This window comes from Nerophis ophidion, linkage group LG04 (assembly GCF_033978795.1).
Source record: "Nerophis ophidion isolate RoL-2023_Sa linkage group LG04, RoL_Noph_v1.0, whole genome shotgun sequence".
Taxonomy (NCBI): Eukaryota; Metazoa; Chordata; class Actinopteri; order Syngnathiformes; family Syngnathidae; genus Nerophis; species Nerophis ophidion.
Genome location: NC_084614.1, coordinates 17,799,113 through 17,826,836, shown reverse-complemented (window position 1 = coordinate 17,826,836; position 27,724 = coordinate 17,799,113). Strand labels below are relative to the sequence as shown.

The following is a 27,724-nucleotide window of genomic DNA, read 5'->3' as shown; positions in this document are numbered from 1 at the left end:
ATATATATATATATATATATATCTCCATTTTCTACCGCTTGTCCTTATACGTATATATATACATATATATGTACACACACACACACATATATATATATATATATATATATATATATATATATGTGTAGGTGTGGGGAAAAATCACAAGACTACTTCATCTCTACAGAACTGTTTCATGAGGGGTTCCCTCAATCATCAGGAGATTTTAATGGAAGCATTCACATACAATGGTTTATATAGAGCACAGAGTGGGTGGGTACAGGCAGGCGTAGGGTGTGGTGATTGGCTCATGTGTTACCTAGGAGGTGTTTCCGTCTGTGACGGCATGTTGAAATGATTTCACTGCGCTTGTTGAGGGATGATAGATCTGGATGATATATAATAAACAGTTTCCCTTTTAAGCATAGGTAGCATCTTTTATTACCACTGTTGTAAGGTGTGCTGGATGCAAGAATTTGCCATGTTATTGAATATTCAACATTATTGTCTTTGAGGTTCCAAATGTGTTTGCTGAGTTCTGTAGAATTCTGCAAAGTCTGGTTTCTAAAGGAGGCGTTGTGATTATTCCATCTTGTTTTGAACGCTCCTTCGGTTAATCCTACGTACGTGTCGGATGTGTTAATGTCCTTGCGTGTTACCTTTGCTTGGTAAACGACTGATGTCTGTAAGCACCTTCCGTTGAGAGGGCAATCAGGTTTCTTGCGACAGTTACATTCATTATTGGTTTCAGAGTCGTTAAGTCTGGGGGTAGGCAGTCCTTTTGCAATTGCTTTGTTGTGGTTTGAAATGATTTGTTGCATGTTATTCATACAGCTGTAGCTCAGTTTAATGTTGTTCTTGTTGAATATTTTTCTTAGGGTGTTGCCATTGGGGAAGTGTTTGTCGATCAGAGTGAGGAACTTGCGGCTGATGTTGGTTGAGACGTCTTTGCTGAATGGCGGATTGTACCAGATGATGTTGTTTCGTTTTCTGCTCTTTTTTGGTTGGTTTCCTGGAGTGGGTTCATAGGTGAGGGTGAAGTTGTATCCGCTTTCATCAAGTGCTTTCTGGTACGGGGGGGTTGCTTGGTCGAATTCAGCTTTGCTAGATGACAGCATCGATAGCCTTTTATTAATTCCGGTAGGTATTCTTTTCGTGGTGGTGGGTGGGTGGTTGCTGTCATGGTGCACGTATTGGAGTGTTGTGTTGGGTTTCGTGAATGGTTGGTAGCTGTTATTTCTCAGGTTGAAAGTGACGTCGAGGAAGTTGACGGTTTGCTTGTTGGCTTCAATCGTGATCCGTAGGCTGTTTTCTTTGAAGATTTGGCATATGCGCTTCTTGGTGTTCTCGCTGCTCCTTGGCGAGGCGCGGCACACTGCCAGTCCATCATCACGGTAAATACCAAGGTTCAGGTTGAGGCTAGCAAGCTGGGAGAGGAGGAAACTCCCAACGAGTTCGCACGTTTCTGCTCCGTCAAAACTCCCCATAGTAACGTCAAATGTTGAATTGTTATTTTTTTGCCATGGTGTACTGTTGTGGATGAGTATGGAGTTCTTTGCGTGGATGATGATGTTTCTTTCGTTGCCTGTGATTGAGTCGTAGTCCGAGGCGAAGTTTAGTGCTTGGGTCAGTAGGTCTTGCGTGATGGAAGGGTAAAATTCTTCGATGTCGAAGGAGATAAAGTTGTGTTGTTGTTTGTCTTGGATGTTGTTAAACCATTTGATTAGTGCTGCTGTATTTCTCCATTGGTTGAGTGGTGTTTTGTCCTTGATTTTTGCGTTGATTCTGTCCAGGATTATTTTGCTGATTTTTCCTATTTCGGATTTTGCGAAGTTGGGTTTGTGGTCCTTCAATGTGATGAAGGCTTCTTTGTTGGCTGTGGCGTCCACCCTGTCCTCAATGTCCAGTTCGGTTGCGATCCGCTTGTTTTCCAGGTGGATGTTCTGTAAAGTGTTGGGTTGCGCTTTTTTGTATGATTTGGTGATGCTTTTGTCCAGTAAAGAGTTATGTTCTGGTATGTCCATTCTGTAGAAGTTTGTGGTTTTATCGGCGGCTATGATGAGGTTGCTTACTTTCTTGATGCGCTCCGTGTCATTTTTCAGCTTGGTGAGGAATGGGTTGCGGGCTGGCTTAAATTTGACTGATTGTATCATTTTGAGCATGTCGTTCTCAAAGTCCTTTAATTCCTTGACTGTGGGTGGGTTCTTGGTAGATTTGAATCCGTAAGTTTCCTTTTGCGTTCCTTTTGTTTCAGGGTGGAGGAAAAAGTGTGCTTTCCACCGCATCCTTCTTAGGAAGTGTTCCGTCTTTTCTATGAGTCTTTGCTTGTAGTTCTTCTGCGCGGGTATGGGAATGTTCTTCGTGGAGTAGTCGATGCTGAACTTTTCCATTTCGGATCGTCGTACAGTGCTCAACAAATGTCAATTTGGAGCGGAATAATGTTGAATATTCAATAACATGGCAAATTCTTGCATCCAGCACACCTTACAACAGTGGTAATAAAAGATGCAACCTATGCTTAAAAGAGAAACTGTTTATTATATATCATCCAGATCTATCATCCCTCAACAAGCGCAGTGAAATCATTTCAACATGCCGTCACAGACGGAAACACCTCCTAGGTAACACATGAGCCAATCACCACACCCTACGCCTGCCTGTACCCACCCACTCTGTGCTCTATATAAACCATTGTATGTGAATGCTTCCATTAAAATCTCCTGATGATTGAGGGAACCCCTCATGAAACAGGTCTGTAGAGATGAAGTAGTCTTGTGATTTTTTCCCACACCTACATATTGCGCTCTACCACGGTATCGAGCACTATTCTCTGGATAATCCAATCAAGACATATATATATATATATATATATATATATATATATATATATATATATATATACATATATATATATATATATATGTATATATATATATATATATATATATATATATATATATATATATATATATATATATATATAAGACATATCCATCCATCCATCCATTTTCTACCGCTTATTCCCTTTCGGGGTCACGGGGGGCGCTGGCGCCTATCTCAGCTACAATCGGGCGGAAGGCAGGGTACACCCTGGACAAGTCGTCACTTCATCGCAGGGCCAACACAGATAGACAGACAACATTCACACTCACATTCACACACTAGGGCCAATTTAGTGTTGCCAATTAACCTATCCCCAGGTGCATGTCTTTGGAGGTGGGAGGAAGCCGGAGTACCCGGAGGGAACCCACGCATTCACGGGGAGAACATGCAAACTCCACACAGAAAGATCCCGACCCTGGATTTGAACCCAGGACTGCAAGAACTTCGTATTGTGAGGCAGACGCACTAACCCCTCTGCCACCGTGAAGCTCTATAAGACATATATATATATATATATATATATATATATATATATGTATGTTTTGATTGGATTATCCAGAGAATAGTGCTCGATACCGTGGTAGAGCGCAATATGTAGGTGTGGGAAAAATCACAAGACTACTTCATCTCTACAGAACTGTTTCATGAGGGGTTCCCTCAATCATCAGGAGATTTTAATGGAAGCATTCACATACAATGGTTTATATAGGGCACAGAGTGGGTGGGTACAGGCATAGGAGCGTGGTGATATGCTCATGTGTTACCTAGGAGGTGTTTCCGTCTGTGGCGGCATGTTGAAATGATTTCACTGCGCTTGTTGAGGGATGACAGGTCTGGATGATATATAATAAACAGTTTCTCGTTTAAGCATAGGTTGCATCTTTTATTACCACTGATGTAAGGTGTGCTGGATGCAAGAATTTGCCATGTTATTGAATAGTCAACATTATTGTCTTTGAGGTTCCAAATGTGCAAAGGTAACACGCAAGGACATTAGCACATCCGACACGTACGTAGGATTAACCGGAGGAGCGTTTAAAGCCACAAGGCCTCCTTTAGAAACCAGACCTTGCGGAATTCTACAGAACTCAGCAAGCACATTTTTTGAGATAGGATTTTTGAGTTTTCTTAAGCTGTATGCCATAATCAGCAATATTAGAATAATAAAAGGCTTGCAATATTTCAGTTGATGTGTAATGAATCCAGAATGTATGACATTTTCATGTTTACAAAATAAAGGACTATATCACAATATTCTAATTTTCTGAGACAGTCCTGTATATATATGTGTATATGCAGACCCACATTCCATATGAGTTGGGAAATTGTGTTAGATGTAAATATAAACGGAATACAATGATTTGCAAATTCTTTTCAACCCATATTCAATTGAATATGCTACAAAGACAACATATTTGATGTTCAAATTCATAAACTTTATTTTTTTTTTTGCAAATAAGAATTAACTTAGAATTTCATGGCTGCAACACGTGCCGAAGTAGTTGGGAAAGGGCATGTTCACCACTGTGTTACATCACCTTTTTTTAACAACACTCAATAAATGTTTGCGAACTGAGGAAACTAATTGTTGAAGCTTTGAAAGTGGAATTCTTTCCCATTCTTGTTTTATGTAGAGCTTCAGTCGTTCAACAGTCCGGGGTCTCCGCTGTCGTGTTTTACGCTTCATAATGCGCCACAAATTTCAATGGGAGACATGTCTGGACTGCAGGCGGGCCAGGAAAGTACCCGCACTCTTTTACTACAAAGCCACGCTGTTGCAACATGTGGCTTGGCATTGTTTTGCTAAAATAAGCAGGGGCGTCCATGATAACGTTTCTTGGATGACAACATATGTTGTTCCAAAACTTGTATGGACCATTCAGCATTAATGGTGCCTTCACAGATGTGTAAGTTACCCATGTCTTGGGCACTAATACACCCCCATACTATCACAGATGCTGGCTTATGAACTTTGCGCCTATAACAATCCGGATGGTTATTTCCCTCTTTGTTCTGGAGGACACCACGTCCACAGTTTCTAAATATAATTTGAAATGTGGACTCGTCAGACCACAGAACACTTTACCACTTTGCATCAGTCCATCTTAAATGAGCTCGGGCCCAGCAAAGCCGGCGGCGTTCCTGGGTGTTGCTGATAAATGGCTTTCGCTTTGCATAGTGGAGTTTTAACTTGCACTTAAAGATGTAGCAACTAACTGTAGTTACTGACCGTGGTTTTGTGAAGTGTTCCTGAGCCCATGTGGTGATATCCTTTACACACGGATGTCGGTTTTTGATGCAGTACCGCCTGAGGGATCAAAGGTCCGTAATATCATCGCTTACGCGCAGTGATTTCTCCAGATTCTCTGAACCTTTTGATGATTTTACAGACCGTAAATGGTAAAATCCCTAAATTCCTTGCAATAGTTCGTTGAGAAATGTTGTTCTAAAACTGTTTGACAATTTGCTTACAAATTGGCGACCCTCGCCCCATCCTTGTTTGTGAATTACTTGGCATTTCATGGAAGCTGCTTTTATACCCAATCATGGCACCCACCTGTTCCCAATTAGCCTGCACACCTGTGGGATGTTCCAAATAAGTGTTTGATGAGCATTCCTCAACTTTATCAGTATTTATTGCCACCTTTCCCAACTTCTTTGTCACATGTCGCTGGCATCAAATTCTAAAGTTAATGACGAGTTGACTTTATACGAGGGGCGTGGTTAAGAGGGGTGGCGTATAATTCACCAAGTCGAGTATTTCATATATATATATGTATGAAATACTTGACTTTAAGTGAATTCTAGCTATATATATATTCCATCCATCCATTTTCTACCGCTTATTCCCTTTCGGGGTCGCGGGGGGCGCTGGCGCCTATCTCAGCTACAATCGGGCGGGAGGCGGGGTACACCCTGGACAAGTCGCCACCTCATCGCAGGGCCGACACAGATAGACAGACAACATTCACACTCACATTCACACACTAGGGCCAATTTAGTGTTGCCAATCAACCTATCCCCAGGTGCATGTCTTTGGAAGTGGGAGGAAGCCGGAGTACCCGGAGGGAACCCACGCATTCACGGGGAGAACATGCAAACTCCACACAGAAAGATCCCGAGCCTGGATTTGAACCCAGGACTGCAGGACCTTCGTATGAGGCAGCCGCACTAACCCCTCTGCCACCGTGAAGCCTGCTATATATATATATATATATATATATATATAAAAATAAAAGAAATAGTTGAATTTCAGACGGCACCTATCAAATACACAGTAATAAAAACACAGTAGTTCTACTAACTGTACTGTGCTTGCTGGTTACTAAAAAACAACAACAACACTTACCTTTCACCATTTGAGTAACCTTTGTTCTGCCATTTGGGTATTGGTGAGCGATCTCTGAATCCGGGAACATCCTTCACAGATTTGTTCTAGACATCCGCAAATGAGAACGAGATGTTGCTTCCAGTTATCAGCATAGCCATCTTTGTCTCAGCATAAGATACACCATCGGATATCCATATTGCAAGATGGCCCATAACACTGGGTTGTGAACGATGCAGTGCTGCGTGCGCTTTGTGCTTCGCTGACCGTTCATGGCTGAGTATATCCGTTCACCGTGTTCAATGGAGAAGTCTGTTCAACAAAATGTATAGGCAACATTCCCCTTCCCCTTTGATCTCTCCTGGATAAACTGAAATTCTTGTTTCCAATCGTTCTGGAACTTGCAAGCGTATTTCTTCATTTTGCTCGTCGAAGGTGGAGTCAATAACCAGGCGACGTGATGAAGTTACGTCTCTTTACTGTGGGCTTCAGAACAGACATTCTATTCTATGTACAGTAGATGGCAGTATTGTCCTGTTTAAGAGGGTCACAACATTGAGTCAGGTTCTCATGGCCTCCAGCTCCGTCTGAATTTGGGGAGAAAATTTGTCCCGGGTGGTTTTCGGGAGAGGCGCTGAATTTCGGGAGTCTCCCGGAAACTCCGGGAGGGTTGGCAAGTATGGGCACCGCTGCTGCTCACTGCTCCCCTCACCTCCCAGGGGGTCATCAAGGGTGATGGGTCAAATGCAGAGAATAATTTCACCACACCAAGAGCGTGTGTGACAATCATTGGTACTTTAACTTTAACATTGGACGCTGGCGAGCAGTATCCGGCCCGCAGGCCGGAGTTTTGGGACCACCTGTCATAAAGCGTAGAAATATAAATAAACCGAGTAACCCTCCGAGTCGCACGGTGGCGCTCGCCCGCTCTCAGAATGCACAACCGCCGTGGAAGACATCACCCAATCAAAGGCGCTCATCGGACATTGTCAAGAAGGCGCCGACACATCTGCCTCTTTACTGTATGTCCAGGCTACGGCGGGGTTTTTTCCCCCCTTTAAACACACACAAACCTCCATTTCATGAAGTTTGACGTTTTTATCTTATTCTTTTTGTTCGTGATGTAGTTCCCAATATTTCGCGCTAACGTCCAACTTCCAAAAAGAAAGCCGCCGTCAGGCTAACTAGCTCGCCGATGCTAACGTCAGCGGACGAGTGTCGTGTGGATGAAGCCTCGGCGAGGTCGACTCGGATACATTTTCTTGCGAGCCGCCAATAAATAAAGAAGACGACAACGGCTGCCCACTAACCGAGAGGTCGGTTGAAGAGGAGGTTGTTGTGGGGAAAGTCTTGTGGCCCTGTTGGTGTCAGGTGTGTCAATATGTTGTCATCACTTCCGTTCTCACTTTCCTAACTTGTGATCGACATGTCGATATCAACACTTTGCCTTCTTTAACGGACGGCATTTAAACGCTTCAACGATCTTATTAGAAACAAATGATATCTCTTGTCGTTTTTGGTGCGGTTAAAACTGACTCTATTCTCTTTGTTCTGCTAGTACGGTTCGTTTCGATCATGTGTGAACTGAGTCCAGGACCTAACATTTGTCAGCAGGCCGGATTATGTTTTCTGTTTAAGCCACTGTAGGCTCCAAATGACATGTTTTTAACCGAAACATTTCTAGAGACACCCTTAAAACGACTAACATATGTTGCTAATAGTGTAATAGTGCTATTTGTATTTTTGTGCTATTTGTGTTGTGTGTGTGTATATTGTAGCGTCCCGGAAGAGTTAGTGCTGCAAGGGGTTCTGGGTATTTGTTATGTAGTGTTTGTACTTGTGTTACGGTGCAGATGTTCTCCCAAATTGTGTCATTCTTGTTAGGTGTGGGTTCACAGTTGGGCTGGACGATATGGCCTTTTTTTAAATATCGTGATATTTTTAGGCCATATCGTGATTTACGATATATATTACAATATTTTGCTTTGGCCTTGAATTAACGCTTGATGCATATAATCGCAGCGGTATGATGTTTATATTTGTATACATCAAAACAGTCTTCTTCGGCGTGGCGTGGCGCAGTGGAAGAGTGGCCGTGCGCAACCCGAGGGTCCCTTGTTCAATTCCCACCTAGTACCAACCTCGTCACTTCCGTTGTGTCCTGAGCAAGACATTTCACCCTTGCTCCTGATGGGTGCTGGTTGGCGCCTTGCATGGCAGCTCCATCAGTGTGTGAATGTGTGTGTGAATGGGTAAATGTGGAAGTAGTGTCAAAGCGCTTTGAGTACTTTGAAGGTAGAAAAGCGCTATACAAGTACAACCCATTTATCATTTATTTCTTCATACTGCATTCATATATGCAGGGAAATCACAACTACAGTAGGTCAATTAACCAAAAGTGTATTTTTTAAAGTTATTAAGCAATTCAAGTCATTTCCAAAACATAAAGTGCAAGATTGTCAGAGACATTTTAAGTGTCAAATAAAAATGAGCTGCATAATAGGAAATCAAATAGTATTCGTCCTTCACTATGTGGTAGGTTACGACGAACGTTGCGAAATTCTCTTCATTCTTTAGCGAGTGACTTTTCAAATGATGCTACATATTATCAGTAATGCTACTTTTTATAGCAACGCTTTTGCCCCACACTTGACAAATTACGGTTGTCTGTTCGACATATTCCCACCGAACCACCGCCAGACGATGGACGCCCTGCTGTTTTTATTGGGAATTAAGTCTTCCTTCATTTGTTACCAGATCCGCACCTTCTTTCTCTCGTATTCCCACTTGTAGGTAGCAGACTGGGCTACGTTAGCTGCTACCTCTCTGGTGAGCGAGGGCGTATACGTATGTAAGAATGTGCGCCTGCTTGTCTGCGAGAAGGAGAGACAGGAAAGAGTGAGAAGAGCCTGAAGTGTAATTCCCGCAGCTAAAAGCAACTGCGTGAGAACGTATACTCGAATATTACGATGTAGTCATTTTCTATATCGCACAGAGACAAACCCGCGATATAGGGTATATATCGCCCAGCCCTACTCTATTGTCTGTGTTTTGCTAGTACGGTTCGTTTTGATCATGTGTGAACTGAGTCCAGGACCTAACATTTGTCAGCAGGCCGGACATAATTGTAAAGGACAATGTTTTATCAACTCATTGCAATAATGTAAATTTGTTTTAACTATTAAACGAACCAAAAATATGACTTATTTTATCTTCGTGAAAACATTGGACACAGTGTGTTGTCAAGCTTATGAGATGCGATGCAAGTGTAAGCCACTGTGACACTATTGTTCTTTATTTTTTATTTTTAAAAATGTCTAATGATAATGTCAATAAGGGATTTTTAATCACTGCTTTGCTGAAATTATAACTAATATTGATACTGTTGTTGATAATATTCATTTTTGACTACTTTTGGCTTGTTCTGTGTCGCGTTTGTGTCTTTATTGCAATTCTGAGTGTCGCTGGGTCAGGTTTGGTTTTGGAATTGGATTGCATTATGGTATTGCTGTGTATTGTTTCGTTGGATTGATTAAAAAAACATTATTTTTTTTTTTTTTTTAAATCCTCCCACTTCCAAAGACATGCACCTGGGGATAGGTTGATTGGCAACACTAAATTTGGCCCTAGTGTTTGAATGTGAGTGTGAATGTTGTCTGTCTATCTGTGTTGGCCCTGTGATGAGGTGGCGACTTGTCCAGGGTGTACCCCGCCTTCCGCCCGATTGTAGCTTAGATAGGTGCCAGCACCCCCCGCGACCCCAAAAGGGAATAAGCGGTAGAAAATGGATGGATTTAAATCTATTTAAAAAAAAATTAGAATCGATTCTGAATCGCACAACGTATTCGATTCGATTTGTATTCAAATCGATTTTTTCCAACACTCACACTCCCTAGCTTTTAACGTCAATATTTCTACTTTACACCTATTTGTACTTTTATTCCATTATTTATGTTTTTCTTGGCAATACTATTTTTAAAATGTGCGGCAGGCTGTTAAAAAAAATCCAGCAATTTAGACATCCCTGCACTGGTCTGTTTTAACAGGGCAAAATATGATAAATCGTAAAAAATAAGTGTAAGCGTAAATACTTAAATGATATAAAAGGTATTGTGTCGATACTTACAGTTCGCTGAAATTGTCATAAAGGTTTTTTCCTTACACCTCGACAGGTTAACAAATCTACCGTCGTAAGTGTGTATACGTGTATGGGAGGTTTTCTTATCTTAGCATTTGGTCGGCTGAGAAAAACAACAATTACAATGCACAAAGTTACGATTAGGTGTAAATGCCCCCAAATATGCTAGCATGTGACATGTCCGTGTGTAATGCCAAAAACCTAGTGTACGCGTGGGCTTTATGACATGAATCGTTTAATGACTGATGTGGTTTGGCAACTGTAGATTCCTGTGTGTTGTATTTTAATAACTTATATTTATGTTTGTGCTCTCTCAAAGAATAACGGGCTACTATGGCGGTGGCTCCTACCTCCATTGGAGACAAAATCATCATCCTGGACTATGACGAAGAGGAGTCTCCCCGACCGTCGTCTTCCGCTTTGGCCTCGTCCACTTCTCAGGATAAAGCCCGAGCCGTCTCGTCCCTCCGAGCACGGCAGCCCACCGCGACCCACATCACCCAGTCCCCTTTTGCGACGGCCAAGAAGGAGAAGCACGTTCTTCAAGCAGAGAATGAAAAGTTATTTTCAGAGGTGCGCCTGTCCAACGTTCTGTGTATTTGACTAACGAGTCGCTGGACAATTCATTAGGATAGTCAGCTAGCCTTCACAAAGATAGTCATGCAGTGAGATGGGAATTATTTTAAAGGCCTACTGAAACCCACTACTACCCACCACGCAGTCTGATAGTTTGTATATCAATGATGAAAATATTAACATTGCAACACATGCCAATACGGCCTTTTTAGTTTACTAAATTGCAATTTAAAATTTCCCAGGAGTTTTTTCTTGAAAACGTCGCTTAATGATGATGTGTACGCTTGACGTCACGGGCTGTTGGTAAATATGAGCGCTGCGCACACACTGCTAAAAGCCGACTGCTTTAACCGCATAATTACACAGTATTTTGGAGATCTGTGTTGCTGAATCCTTTGCAAATTGTTCAATTTATATTGGAAAAGTCAAAGTAGAAAGATGGAGTTGGGAAGCTTTAGCCTTTAGCCACACAAACACACGGTGATTCCTTGTTTAAAATTCACGGAGGTGAAACTTTACTATGAATCACAGCGAACATGGATCGCGACCGAATGTCAACCAGCAGGTTTCGGTGAGAAAATTGTGGTTGAAAGTCGCTTCTTACCTGAGATCAGCTGAGCTTGTGCCGCCCACAAAGCTGCCGTCGACTCCCCTGAGACACTGCGCGTCAACACACCCATGGACACACACCTCCGACTATCAGGTACTGTTAGTCACTAAAACTCTAGCAACAAAATAGAATGATAAGGGATTTCCCAGCATTATCTTAGTAAATGTGTCTAAAAACCTGCGATGAGGTGGTGACTTGTCCAGGGTGTACACCGCCTTCCGCCCGATTGTAGCTGAGATAGGCGCCAGCGCCCCCCGGGACCCCTAAAGGGAATAAGCGGTAGTAAATGGATGGATGGATGTGTCTAAAAACCTGAATCCGTCCCAATGCAATCGCGTTTTTTTAATTATTATTATTTTTTCTCCTAGTCCGTCGCTATCAATATCCTCAAACACAAATCTTTCATCCTCGCTCAAATTAATGGGGAAATTGTCGTTTTCGCGGTCCAAATAGCTGTTTTTGTTGGAGGCTCCCATTAAAAACAACGTGAAGATGTGAGGAGCCATCAACATGTGACGTCATCGTAGATTTCTGGTAGAGGCAGGGCTTTTCTGTTGGCAAGCAAAAGTTGCGAACTTTATCGTGGATGTTCTCTACTAAATCCTTTCAGCAAAAATATGGCAAAATCGCAAAATGATCAAGTATGACACATGGAATGGACCTGCTATCCCTGTTAAGATAAGAAAATCTCATTTCAGTAGGCCTTTAACTGTGTAAGTTGTCAGGGTACTGCTAATATTTGAGAAGGCTCTGTCAGAATTAAGGCTACCGACGTTAACGCAATAACGAGTTAAATAAAGTTTCCTTTAACAGAGCTCTTTTTTTCATCATGAGATTAATGTGCGTCCTGGATATCCTAGCAATGGATAAGCAGCAGTATCCCAGGTACTGTTGAGTAACGGAAACAAATTCAGAGCAGAAATAGACAAAAAGGTGTGTTGAATGGCGAGTTTCGCTTAGAAGCCCTGGCAGGCCAGGCCGCTCTCTCCACAAGACCACAGTCGCTATGGGTTCAGTTATCACCAAAGTTCCCAAGGCCCATAAATACCGTATTTTTCGGAGTATGAGTCGCTACGGAATATAAGTCGCACCTGCCGAAAATGCATAATAAAGAAGGAAAAAAACATATATAAGTCGCATTTTTGGGGAAAATTTATTTGATAAAACCCAACACCAAGAATAGACATTTGAAAGGCAATTTAAAATAAAGAATAGTGAACAACAGGCTGAATAAGTGTACTGTATGACGCATAAATAACCAACTGAGAAGGTGCCTGGTATGTTATGGTAAGAGTCATTCAAATAACTATAACATATAAAACATGCCATACGTTTACCAGACAATCTGTCACCCGTAATCGCTAAATCCCATGAAATCTTATACGTCTAGTCTCTTACTTGAATGAGCTAAAAAATATTATTTGATATTTTACGGTAATGTGTTGATAATTTCACACATAAGTCGCTCCAGAGTATAAGCCGCACCCCTGGCCAAACTATGAAAAAAAACTGCGACTTACAGTCCGAAAAATACGGTAAGTGACTTTGGGCTTGTTTTTTGTCGTTTGAAAATAGGCCTGGTCCGATTGACAAATTATGCTCGACTACACATTGACGTACAATTTATTGCTGATTAACAATATTACTGTCAACATTATTTTAAACCAAATTCACCACTGATATAATAATGCTAGTATAACATAAGTATTTCTCGTATATTGTAACGTTGTTGAAATTCTATCTTTTTCATGTCCAAGTTATATAAAATAACCAATAAATATTAAAATTAGAATGTACTCTGTTAGCAAAATGTTGCACTTGAATTCAAATCCCATACAAAAACAATTAAATAGGTTATGTCGCTGTTAAAATGGCTGAAGTATTGACAAAGTTGCACTTCAATACTGAACATGTAGGCAGAGTTGAACATTACTTAACTGACAAAGTTAAGACTTTTGTAAGTAAAAGCGCAGGGTAACAATATAAACATGACACTAGTATAAGCAGATGTATTAACAGGCCACATGACAAATGTCTGTTGAATGTTTGCAATGTTTTTTGAAATGCTAGTTTTGGGCGCACATCATTTTCATCTGTTTCGTTTGCACTGATCTTGTTCACCAAACGCCTCAGTGAGTGTGGACAAACACTTAGTATCTTCATGTGTCTTTTACCAGTTAAACATGCAGAGTCAGGTGGTTGTGTTTAAAGTGGGTGTGCAAGTTTTTAGTGCTGATTTCTTTGTTGGCACCACTTTTGAGCGCATTTGGCAAACTGTCTCTTCAGTGTTGATAGGCGTATCTTGTTCCAATGCTTTAAAACTGAAATATTCCCACACCGGTGCAGGGCAAATGGTTTTGCTATCACCTTTTGGCTACCGTGGGGGAGCGCAGTTCGATGCCAAAGGGGGCATGTGTGACCTTGGGGCGCATGCTTTTTTTGCCATACCAGAATATGAAGACGCGTATTAACACTTTGCTTCACTGTAACCACGGTGGGAGACGAGGAAAGACCTGTGTTGTTTCCTTTATATTTAATAAGCTTATGTTATGCAGGGATAGTTATAACAATTTTAAAGACAAATTATACTTTTTATTGTCACGGTGGAGAGTGGGGGGAGCGCAAAATATCTTATTTTTCCTGGGAGGGGAGTCACCAAAAATATCTTGAGAAGCATTGCGCTACGGTAAAAACGCACGCAGCTGCTGAAACCGATGCAAAGATTGACCGCTCTTGCAGCCCGTAAACACGCATGCACATGGCGATTTATCGAAGGCTGGCAAAGTTATCAAGTTTATTCAAATACATCTTTTGACTAATTGACTTATCAAAAAAGCACACAGGTCAACTTGCAAAGTTTGTGAGTCACGGGTTGCGTTTTTTAGGCACGTTTTTCAACATGTTGTTGTTTATATATGTGCAGCCCTTTGAGACACTTGTGATTTAGGGATATATAAATAAACATTGATTGATTTTGGCTTGCTTTTGTCTTTCCACAATAAAGCAATACACGAATGCGTCGGTAGTTTGTGCTTTTTTACACGTTTCGGGCCTGCGGTCGACATGGCACGCCCCCAAACAGACTCACGCAAATGAAGTATGTGCGACTATGCCAGAGCCCAGACTGATAATTGAATGAGTCATTTATAATTGAAGGAAGAGACAGCCCTGAAAGACCGGATTAGACCCTGGGTGAAATATGCTGTGTTGGAAAAGAGTGTTTGTGCCCATTTAGTGTTAAGGAGTTTAAAAACTCATAATGTTAAATAAACGTTTGTATAAATCAAATTGTCTAGTCCTGTGTTGGCCGTACATTTTAATTGGGTACATTTCTTAAAGGTTTGAAAAAGTATGTTTTTGTGATTAATAAGTTACCTATGGGCAAAATGTGATGAATCGTGATTAAATATTTCAATCGTCTGACAACTCGGGTCTCAATATCAGAAACTGCTGGTGGTATGACCCTAAAAGTAAACATGGTTAAATGCTGAATAATTCTCTGCGCTGGTATACCTAATGATGTGGTCAGTGAGTTCATAACAGAATGTTTATCCCCCTCCTTTCCCTTACGCTTGTCGTCTTCTGTCTCCGTTCAGTTTGTAGAATACTGCTCTGCGATGACAGAGGACTGTCCCCAGGTGTTGGCCTTCCTTCAAACCAAGCACTCCAAAGCCTGTCCGGTCTACCTGACGTCCGTGGAGTTCCGCAACAGTTTGGGCCGATGTTTGACCCAAGTTCAGGCGAACCGCTCCAAGACCTTTGTCTACATCAACGAACTGTGCACGGTGCTGAGGCAGCACGCCGCCAAGAGGAGGCAGACAGTGACTGCGGTCGAGCTCGCTCCCTCTACCTCGACATTGAATTGTCTACCGTCTACTTCGGCTGAGTGCCAAACCAGAAGTCAGGCTAAAGTTGGGACGAGTAAGCAGGAAGCTAGCGGCAAACCAGCAGCAGAAGATAAGAAACAGACTACGTCAGACCTTCAGGATGACGAGCAGAAAGCGGAGAAAAAGGCATCACGGGCGTCTAGGAAACAGGTTAGAACAATTTAACTAGTTACCCGGCGAGGTAAAGCGCAAGGAGCAGTAAATAGTTGTTAAAAACTTAACATTTTTTGCAACACATATTTAAAAGCATCAGGACTAGGGCTGGGCGATCTGGCCTTTTTTTAATATCTCGATATTTTTAGGCCATATCGCGATACACAATATATATCAATATTTTCCCTTAGCCTTGAATGAACACTTGATACATATAATCACAGCAGTATGATGATTCTATGTGTCTACATTAAAACATTTTTGTTCATACTGCATTAATATATGCTCGTTTTAAACTTTCATGCAGAGAAGGAAATCACAACTAAGTCAATTTAGCAAAAACTAAACAGTTATTACGCAGTTGCACAAACATTCATGTCATTTCCAAAACAGAAAGTGCAAGATTGTCAGTGACATTTTAAAACAAGCTATTAGTGCACTTTTGTGCATGATGTCACTAAGATGACATATCAAAACAACACTAAATTAAAGTGCAGAACGCCATTACAATAGTTTAAAACAAATAAAGTGCACTTTTGTGCATGATGTCACACAAGATATTTCAATAACTGTCAAATAAAAATGAGCTGCATAATAGGAAATCAAATAGTGTTCGTCCTTCGCTATGTGGTAGGTTCCTGCGGACATTACCTTCTTTTGTTGTTGACTATATTTTTCATACGGTGTTGATCTGGAAATGTGTGCCTCTGCGTTTTGATGGTGTGGGTGTGTGGCACCGAATGGAGATGTTGACATGCAGAGTAAGCCCCCTTCATTCTCAAGCAGGTGACTTTTCAAATTGATCCTACATATTAGCAGTAATCCTACTTTTTGTAGCTACGTTTTTGCCCCACACTTGCCAAATTACGGTTGTCTGTTCGACATATTCCCGCTTGAAGCCAAACCACCGCCAGACGATGGACCCCCTGCTGTTGTTTTTGGGAATTAATTTTTAATTCATTTGTTACCACATTCGCACCTTCTTTCTCTTGTATTACCACTCGCATGGCTCCACTAGCATCACAGCTAACGTTACCCATGCTGCTACCTCTCTGCTTTGCGAGGGCGTATGACGTGACAGTATGTGACGTATGTAAGAAGGTGCGCTTGCTGTCAGTGAGAAGGAGAAAAGAAGAGCCTGTAGTGTAATGCCCGCAGCTAAAAGCAACTGCGTGATAAGGTATACTCGGATATCATGATATAGTCATTTTCTATATCGCACAGAGACTAACCTGCCCGGCCCTAATCAGAACACAACAGAGCTGTGTTGACAAACACGTTTTATTCAATGCCACGTCGCTGTTACGGCTGCCAATTGCCACATTAAATAATATAGGAATGCAGTCCTCCCTCACCTCATCGCCCCCAAATATTGCGGCTTCACTTTTTTTTTAAAGCATTTCCAAAAAATGTTGTTACTAAATTAGACATTTCCAAGCATAAAAAAATGTCTATACAGTATAATCTAAAAATATCAAGACTACATTAGAACTGTGCACTTAAGTAACCCAAATCAATCAGAGCGTGCTGTTCAGTATCGTGCCCACTGATTGGTTCAGCGTCAGACAGCCTTACTACATTGAATTTAGCATGTAAGTTGACAAATAAGTATTATTTCATGTCGAGAGGGCTCTTCTACTGTTGAAAAACATATTTGGGTTTTTAACAGTTTTTTATGCACGAGCTGTGAAAATATTTGATTTATAATTACGATTGCTACTTTTCGGAAATTCATTAATCGCAGTCATGTCCAGAATCAATTAACAGCTAGAAACAAGGGACGACTGTATTAGGGTTCGCCTCATGATATCATTTCACAATTGCTTATGCATTTCATTATTTTTCAATGAGCACCGTTAGATAAAAATCTGTAAATGTTACCCTAAAAATTGGCACCTCTGTTGCCAACATTTTAGAGTAAAGTTTATGGCATTTGGAAAAACCGTACCACCGTTTTTTTTACGGTAATACTTTGGCGACTGGACTGCCTGTTTTTTTTTTAACAGTAAAATTCACGGTTGTTGTTCGTACAGTATGGACAAAACAGTACCACAGTTTTTTTACGGTAAAATTCTGGTGACTGAGACGACAGTCTTTTGAGGTGTATTAATGGATCTCTGACCAGCTTAAAATAGGACTTTTTGACTACCGTATTTCCTTGACTAGCCGCCGGGCGCTAATTAATTTAAAAACTCTTCTCACTCCTGCGCTTATTCAAGGCATGCGGTAAAAGTAAGCAGGCGCTAATAATTTTAAAATCTCTTCTCACCCCTGCGCTTACCAATGACATGCAGTAAAAAATTGAGTGTGATGTAAAAAAAATAAAAATAAAATAAATAATTCTTCTGCGGCCGCGGCCCGGTGGTTGGGGACCACTGCTCTACAACATGTCATCGCGCCCACCTTTACACCATGCTATCTGCGTGCCGGTCGGACGCATGCTAATCGCTGCTTCTCTTTCGAGATTGCAATGCATACTTGGTCAACAGCCATACCTTTTACACTGATGGTTGTGATATAAACAACTTTAACACTCTTACTAATATGCGCCACACTCTGTGAACCCACACCAAACACTTTTCTGGAGAACATTGGCTCTCTAACACATTATAAACGCAACATAAGAATTACCCAGAATTTCAATGCATCCATGACTCTTCGCTATATTATACACGCGCCCCAACCCCACCCACCTCAACCGGCGCACGGAAGGGGGAGGGGGGGGGACGGGGGTTGGTGCTAGCGGGTGTATAATATAGCCAAGAGTCATGGATGCATTGGAATTCTGGGTAATTCTTATGTTACGTTTATAATATGTTACAGAGTCAATGTTCTCCAGAAATGTGTTTGGTGTGGGTTCACAGAGTGTGGCGCATATTAGTAAGAGTGTTAAAGACAAGTTGTTTTATATCACAACCATCAGTGTGATCTGTATGGCTGTGGAACAAGACCCCTGGTTTACACATAATAAAAGCAAAAAAAACCTCCTCCGCCATTTTGGAAATGACGACAGGGGAAGCGTCACTCATGACATCACGACTTTGACCCGGCGGTAAAAGTAAGCATGCGCTAATAAATTTGGGGAGCGAGTTCGACCCGGCTGTAATTCAGGGCAGGCGCATATCACATGCCAGGCGGCTATTCAAGGAAATACGGTATACATTATTATCCATTTGATCATTGAAGATGTACAAAATAAGTCCTGGTCCCTAGCTTTCTAAATTATGACCCCATTACTGGTTTAGTTAAATCTTTTGTGTTTGTAAAGCATGTATAAGGGCAATTCTAAATCTCCCATACGCTATCACATGAACATCAAGTTAATAAGGGTACATTGTGGGCTCTGAACCGAGGATGTCGTTGTGTCTTGTGCAGGCGTTTGAGACACTTGTGATTTAGGGCTATATAAATAAATATTGATTGATGATTACAAGTACTTATGTTCAATAAAAATGTTAGAATTCTGTCAGAAAGAGTAGTGGGCAATCGTTTTATTATATAGCGGCATTTCAAGCATGTTAATACAGTTGCAAAAAAACAAACTATAAACAGTGCGGTGAGTCACTTTCAAATACGTGTGGGGAGTGAAGCGAGATCTAATAGATAACAAACGCCAAATGTTGGTGTCCCAATGCTTACCCTTCACCGTGCGAAAGGAAATTTTTTTCAGCTGAACTCTGCCTGTGCTCCTAGATCGCATACCTAGAGAAGCTGCTGAAGGTGTACAACGATGAGATCTGCCAGCTTCAGCGTGCTGAGCTGTCTCTAGACGACCTGGGGGCTGAGGACTCCTTGTACATCCAGGAGCACAAGCTCAAGCGCAAGGTTCGTTTGACCGGGTCTGTCTGGCAAAGCCTGTGTCGCTTACTCCTCTCTCTTTACCCCTCTTACAGATGATGAAGATTTACGAAAAGCTGTGTGAGCTGAAGGGCTGTGGATCACAGACGGGCCGAGTCATCGAGCAGAAGATTGTTTATAGTAGCACGCGCTATCCAGAGATCAACAAGAGGGTGAGTTGTTGCTGTCTCATAGAACTGCAATTATAGGCAGTTGTAGCTACTGGTGAAGTGGCAATGTTTTGCTTGTTGGACAGCAGCCAGAGTCCATCTTCAGCTGTCTAAGTTGGGGTTTTTTGTTCGTTTATTTCATTACTTTAATGTCTAAAAAAAAAACTATCAACATTTAAAACAAATAATGAACGAAAAGGAGCAGAAAGAAGTAAAACATATCTTCCCCCTATTCATATAGTTAAATTTTTTGTTCAATTCAGAAGACTATAGTCATAACATACATATTTCGTAACATACAACAAACATGGAAACAGTAATTTACTCCAAGTCATATCTTTTCATCATCATAAGTTTTAGTTTATTTTTAAAACATTAGGAGATTTAGGATGCTTTATTTCACTGTCAAGGTTGTTCCATAAGCTAACACTTTTAATTGAAATACTTATTTCCTTTATCTCTGTTCTAAATCTTGATTTATTAAAGTTTTCAGTTCCTTTTAGATTGTAATTACTATCTTTTTTAACAAATCCGTTTTGAATGTTGTTTGGAAGAATTTGTGGATGTGCTTTGTTTATGACATTCAAGATATTGTACTCTACCAATTAATGACATTTCAAAGGATTTAACTGTTTGAATATTGGGTTGGTGGGTTCCCTGTATGCATTTCCAATAATGATACTTACGGCTCTTTTCTGCAGAAAGATGATTGGATTTAAATTTACTACAGGCACTGTCCCACACTTCAATACAGTATGTTAGTTATGGAACAATCAGTGAATTATACAAAATATACAATGTTTTTTGCTTCACTTTGTGTAAAACAGAAATAGTTTTATATACTTTAGCCTTTAATATGTGATTTCCATGGCAAATGTTCATCAATCATCACACCCAAAAACTTGACCCCTTATGTTCTTTAAATTTCAACTCCTTTGACATTTAGGATAATAGGATTATCTGTATACATCAAACCATATTTTAATTTTAATAAATTTGTTTTCAACCACCTCTAGCACATCCCTTTCTTTTTTCCTGAATAAAATAAGGTTGTGTCGTCCGCAAATGAAATAGACTTAAAAAGTTTGGAAACTCTGGTAATATCATTGACATACATCAGAAACAGTATTGGTCCAAGGACCGATGCTTGTAGTACTCCACAACTGATATATAAGGCAGACTTCCACAAGCTGTTTAATGGGTCAAGTTGGGGAGATGGGTTTTAATTTTAAAGATTTTATGAACCTTATCTTTTAAATGTGTGTGCATGCGCGATAATATCCACGTTTTTGGACCGCTCTGAGAAATACTTATCTGTAATTTAGCTAAAGCAGAGTGGAGCTTCTCAAAGCTGTAAATATAATGAAGAAATATCTGAGATCCACATATGAACACCACACTGACTTGTCATCATCTGCATCAACCAGATTACTTGTATTACTGTATTTTTAACTGCAGGCCAAAGCAGACCAAATTAGATTTTTTTCAAACTTTTTTTTCCAGCTGACTGAGATTGCCAGTCAAATGTGATCTTTATCAGACTCAAGTTTATATGTGCACTGTCCCCAAATTAGCCTCTGCGTCACCTGCATGCGCAGTTGGATAAAGTAAAAACGAGGAAAAAACAAACTTGTTGACTGGATTCCGTAATGAACAAGGAAATCGTCACGACTACTTTGCAAAATAAAAGCTGCCACACATTAAAAAATAGGCTTATTTACAAGAAAAAAAATTGAAGTACTATAATATATGAATGGATGTATGCTCAAAAAATAAAACGAACATTAAAAAACCATTGTTACTCCAAGTAGGGTTGGGCGATATGGCCTTTTTTAATATCTCAATATTTTTAGGCCATATCGCGATACACGATATACAGTATTTTCCGGAGTATAAGTCGCTCCGGAGTATAAGTCGCACCTGCCGAAGATGGATAATAAAGAAGGGAAAAAACATATATAAGTCACACTGGTGTATAAGTCTCATTTTTGGAGGAAATTTATTTGATAAAACCCAACACCAAGAATAGACATTTGAAAGGCAATTTAAAATAAATAAAGAATAGTGAACAACAGGCTGAATAAGTTTACGATATATGAGGCATAAATAACCAACTGAGAAGGTGCCTAGTATGTTAACGTAACATATTATGGTAAGAGTCATTCAAATAACTATAATATAAAGAACATGCTATACGTTTACCAAACAATCTGTCACTCCTAAATCCTATGAAATCTTATACGTCTATATTCTTACGTGAATGAGCTAAATAATATTATTTGATATTTTTTGGTAATGTGTTAATTTCACACATAAGTCGCTCCTGAGCATAAGACGCATCCCAGGCCAAACTATGAAAAAAACTGTGACTAATAGTCCGAAAAATATGGCATACCTCGAAATTTGGCCTTGGACTTGAATGAACACTTGATACATATAATCACAGCAGTATGATGACTCTATGTGTCTACATTAAAACATTCTTGTTCATACAGCATTCATATATGCTACTTTTAAACTTTCATGCAGAGAAGGAAATCACAACTAAGTCAATTGATCAAGACCGTATTTATTAAGCAGTGGCACAAACGTTCATGTCATTTCCAAAACAGAAAGCGCAAAATTGTCAGAGACATTTTAAGTGTCAAATAAAAATGAGCTGCATAATAGGAAATCAAATAGTGTTCGTCCTTTGCTATGAGGTAGGTTACTACGGGCGTTATTAAATTCTATTTTTTTCATACGGTGTTTATGTGGAAATGTTTGCCGCAGCATTTTGATGATGTCTCACCGAACGGAGATGTTGATATGCGGAGTAATCACTCTTCATTCTCTAGCAGGTGACTTTTCAAATGATGCTACATATTAGCAGTAATGCTACTTTTTATAGCAACGCTTGTGCCGCATGCTTGACTTGTTACGGTTGTCTGTTCGACATATTCCCACTTGAAGCCAAACCACCGCCAGACAATGGACCCCTGCTGTTTTTCTTGGGAATTACTTATTCCTTCATTCGCACCTTCTTTCTCTCGTATTACCACACGCACGGCTATGCTAGCATCACAGCTAACGTTACCCATGCTGCTAGGGCGTATACGTATGTGACGGCTGACGTGACGTATGCAAGAAGGTGCGCTTTCTGTTTGTGAGAAGGAGAGACCGGAAGGAGCGAGGAGAGCCTGTAGTGTAATGCCCGCAGCTAAAAGCAACTGTGTGAGATTGTAGATAGATAGTACTTTATTGATTCTTTCAGGAGAGTTCCTTCAGGAAAATTAAAAATATGTATACTCGAATATCACCGTATAGTCATTTTCTATATCACGCAGAGGCAAACCCGCGATATATCGTGTATCGATATCGCCCAGCCCTAACTCCCAAGTCAACCACATATCTGTGAAATCAAACTGTCCACTTAGACATCTACACTGATTGACAAATCAATTTCACATGTTGTTCTGCAAATGGAATAGAAAACTAGTGGAAATTATAGGCAATTAGTGAGACACTCCCAGTAAAATAATTATTTTCAGGTGGTGACTTAAGATCACTTCACCATTCCTATGCTTTCTGGCTGATATTTTGGCCACTTTTGAATGGTGGCGGTGATTTCTCCTTTGTGGTAGCATAAGACAGAGTCTACAACCCACACAAGTGCCTAGGGTAGTGCAGCTCCTCCAGTTTGGCCCATTAATGCGAGTTGTGGCAAGAAGGTTTGCTGTGTCTGTCAGCATAGTGTTCAGAGCATAGAGTCTCCACCAGGAAACATCCTAGTACATCAGGAGACTTGGAGGAGGCTTTAGGAGAGCAACAACCCATTAGTTGGACCGCGACCTCCGCCTTTGTGCAAGGAGGAACAGTAGTAGCACTGCCAGGGCCCTGTAAAATGACCTCCAGCAGGCCACAAATGTGCATGTGTCAGCTCAAACAGAAACAGACTCCATGAGGGGGGTATGAAGGCCTGACGCCCACAGGTGGGGGTTTGTGCTTACAGCCCAACACCATGCAGGATGTTTGGCATTTGCCACAGAACACCAAGATTGACAGACGTGACAGAGTCTGGAGATGCCATGGAGAACGTTCTGCTGCCTGCAATATCCTCCAGCATGACCGGTTTGGCAGTCGGTCAGTAGTGGTGTGGGGTGGCATTTCTTTCGGCCCTCCATTAGGTACTGAGATGAGAATCTCAGACCCTTAGTGAGACCATTTTGCTGGTGCGGTTGGCCCTGGGTTCATCTTAATGCAAGACAATGCTAGACCCAATGTGGCTGGACTGTGTCAGCAGTTCCTGCAAGATGAAGGCATTTATGCTTTGGACTGGTCTGCCCGTTCACCATACCTGAATCCAATCGAGCTCATCTGGGACCTCATGTCTCGCTCCATCCACCAACGGCACGTTGCATCACAGACTGTCCAGTAGTGGGCGAATGCTTTAGTCCAGTTCTTGGAGGAGATCATTCAGGAGAGCATTCATCACCTCATCAAGAGTATGCCCAGCCGTTGTAGGGAGGTCATACAGGCACGAGGAGGCCATACACACAACTGAGCTTCATTTTGACTTATCAAATCAAAGTTGGATCAGCCTGTAGTGTGTTTTTATACTTTAATTTTGAGTGTGACTCCAAATTCAGACCTGCATGGGTTAATACATTTGATTTCCATTGATCATTTTTGTGTGATTTTGTCAGTTAAACTATGTTAAAAAAAAAAAAAACTAAAGTATTTTTTAATAAGAATATTTCATTCATTCAGATCTAAAATGTGTTCCCTTTATTTTTTTGAGTAGTTGATATCCAGTATCATATAGTGTAATATATTTGGGAGGATTCTAATCTTTTTATGGCTGTAAAGTAGAGCAGTGGTTCTCAAAGGGGGGTACGCGTACCCCTGGGGGTACTTGAAGGTATGACAAGCGGTATGTGAGATTTTTCAAAAATATTCTAAAAACAGCAACAAATCAAAAATCCTTTATAAATATATTTATTGAATAATAATTAAAAAAATATGAATGTAAGTTCATAAACTGTGAAAAGAAATGCAACAATGCAATATTCAGTGTTGACCGGTAGATTTTTTGTGGATATGTTCCATAAATATTGATGTTAAAGATTTCTATTTTTGTGAAGAAATGTTTAGAATTAAGTTCATGAATCCAGATGGATATCTGTTACAATCCCAAAAGAGGTCACTTTAAGTTGATGTCTACTTTTATGTGTAGAAATTTTTATTTATAATCAAATCACTTGTATATTTTTCAAAAAGTTTTTAGCTATTTTGATATCTTTTTTTCCAAATAGATTGTAGCTGAGATAGGCGCCAGCGCCCTCCGCGACCCCGAAAGGGAATAAGCGGTAGAAATGGATGGATGGATAGTTCAAGAAAGACCACTTCAAATGAGCAATATTTTGCACTGTTATACAATTTAATAAATCAGAAACTGATGACATAGTGCTGTATTTTACTTCTTTATATCTTTTTTTCAACCAAAAATGCTTTGTTCTGATTAGGAGGTACTTGAATTAAAAAATGTTCACAGGGGGTACATCACTGGAAAAATGTTGAGAACCACTGAAGTAGATGACACACAGACAACAGCGTGGAACTACAATAGCTTTATTTTTCAACTGGCGTTAAAAACTTATGCAATGTACGTAACATGCAAGCAAATATGCCTCAGCGTACGCGTCACTTTTGACAATCGCTATTTCTTAGGAATCAAAGTATTTATATACTATCATATATTACACAAAGCTTATTTCCGCACTATTGACTAGTGATGTGCCGAAAAAGACTTTGATCACCAAAACGGCGCTGCCAAAACTGGATGTTGTGATGAAGTATCCATTTTTGCTGGCGGCCCGCATGTTTTTTTGAGCACTCAAATGACGTAGCTCGATCAAAGATGACGTATACGTCGCATTGCCGTTCAGAGTGCAGTCAGATTTGAAAATATGGATTCGGACTACCTCTTGATGTGGCCCCAATCTGATGTGAAAATATCAAATTTGAAGCTATTTGGAGCGTTTTGACTGGCAAAAAAAATATCCTATGTGTGTCGCTTGAGGGCCGAAAAAATCAGATTTAGTGTCCAGATAAACAGAGCCATCAAGATGTAATTAATGATTTTATTAAGGAAAGGCAAAAAGGGTCAAGATTCAGACAACTATTTAAACAATTCAACACTAAGTTTGCCCTAGTGTGTGAATGTGAGTGTGAATGTTTTCTGTCTATCTGTGTTGGCCCTGCGATGAGGTGGTGACTTGTCCAGGGTGTACGCCGCCTTCCGCCCGATTGTAGCTGAGATAGGCACCAGTGCCCCCCGCGACCCCAAAGGGACAAGTGGTAGAAAATGGATGGATGAAATATTAATTGTAATTTAGTATAGCATTATTTAATTGTGTGTTCAAAAAAGTATGCCTCTAGAAAAAAGTTATTGCAAAATATTGTTGACGCCAGACAGTAACCCCTTGTTTATCGCTGTTATTTGGTTCCGGACATGGCCGCCATAAATGAATTTCAGCGAAGTATGAATCATTAATTATCAATCAAACTTTTTCTTAGCTAGAGCATAAAAAAATGGTTTACTACCTTCTAAATAAATTTTTGAAGGTGGGCTGTGTAACCCCTGGAAATTATATCGTAACAAGCTGACCAGTCACAGCTCCTTATTTTTCCCCTTTTATTTTAACAACAATATGACACACATTTCAATTCAAACAATCTGAACATACAAGTAAACATGTCTTTGTTTTTTTTTAATTATATGTACATAACTTATTTTTCTGTATAATTTTCAAACAGTAACATAAGAAATTGAAAATTACCGTAAGGAAATGATAAACAAAGAAACACGTGCAAGGGACAACAACAAAAAATAGAACCAAAAAACAGAAGCATTAAAGTATTTTTTTGATGAAAATGGTGTTAATAATGTCTTTTATGATGTGGGAAGTTTTCATGACCTATGTTTTTAATCGTCATCATTAGTGAACGCTGGTTAAAGCCCGTGGATGGCAAACTACAGAGAGGCGTTCTGCAGCGTTTTCACAAATTCCTCCAAACTTGGCTCAATGGGCATCAACATGGTGAAATCACACAGCTATTAGCTAACCACAAGTCGGGCGATTGAAGGCATGCAGCAGTAAACAGTGTCAAATTTCTTAGGCGGGGCCAACAAAGTAATATCGGCTGTAAGAAAAAAAAGAAATAAACACTCACATTAAACGGTCTTGTGAGCAATTCTAATTTACTTAAGAGTAAGAGTTAATGTAAACTTTTCAATATTATCATTGTCAGATGCCTACAATTTTGTCTGTACAGACAATTGTAAGCGTATGACAATAAATAACTATATGCAGTAGATCATGGGCATTAAATGTATTTTAAGGGGTATTAAAAAGGCATGAAAATCATTAAATTAAACTTGCCGATACCTGCAGAAACCCTGATGTATTAACAGTAAATTTATCTATTTATTAATGGTGACCGTAACAAAATCAACACAATATTTTAACTAGTTTCAACTTCTTTATTGTCTTTCATTACATACAATTGTTTGATCAGAACAACTCAATAGTACACATTGACAAACAAAAACTACTTTCTACGACTCAGTTAAATTAGTTTTTACCCTTAAAAGTCCTCCTGTGTCCAGGGAATTATTCCCTTAGTTTGTAAACATTAACAAATACAACAAAAAGAAAGATATTGCATAACTGATAAAATCTACCAATCTATTCCTAATAATTTCCTATTATCTGCTTGTTTTTTTGCTGCAACACAGTTTTATGTAAACTTCTTAAAGTTTACTAAGCAACTATTTCTTGGGGTTTTTCAAGCTAGCTTTGTGGTTGGCTTAGCTATTAGCATGTCTGCTAATACTGACACATAGTTTGTGGCCAACTGATTCTCAGCCAGAGTGTAAAAATAAATACAGTATCAGCCAGAGGGTATCGGCATTAAAAGGCAGTAATCGGCAACGGTGATCACATTTTTTTTCCAAAGATCATCCGATACCGATCAGTGGCGAAATAATAAACACATCCCTACTTTAGACATTAAATGACACCTTTTGGTAACATTCAGTTATTGAAAAAAAACAAAAAATCTTTAGGGTGCGGCACCCAAAACAGGCTAGGACCGATTCTGCTACCAAAAAAAATAAAC

At 40.1% G+C, this 27,724-nt stretch overlaps 1 protein-coding gene across 4 annotated transcripts in view; it reads left to right on the top strand.

The window, feature by feature from the left end:
- Positions 1-7,085: 7,085 nt before the first annotated feature.
- The window catches only part of daxx (death-domain associated protein), a 31,204-nt gene continuing 10,565 nt past the window's right edge, over positions 7,086-27,724 (top strand). For 2 of the 4 annotated variants that reach the window (XM_061897280.1, XM_061897276.1), the window contains exons 1-5: positions 7,155-7,561; positions 10,648-10,901; positions 15,111-15,551; positions 19,248-19,379; positions 19,448-19,564. In XM_061897280.1, the coding sequence (XP_061753264.1) occupies positions 10,662-10,901; positions 15,111-15,551; positions 19,248-19,379; positions 19,448-19,564 (930 nt within the window). In that variant the 5' untranslated portion in view covers positions 7,155-7,561; positions 10,648-10,661. Of the gene's footprint in view, positions 7,562-10,647; positions 10,902-15,110; positions 15,552-19,247; positions 19,380-19,447; positions 19,565-27,724 lie in introns of all 4 variants that reach the window. The other 2 variants (XM_061897279.1, XM_061897277.1) reach the window with 2 other exon arrangements.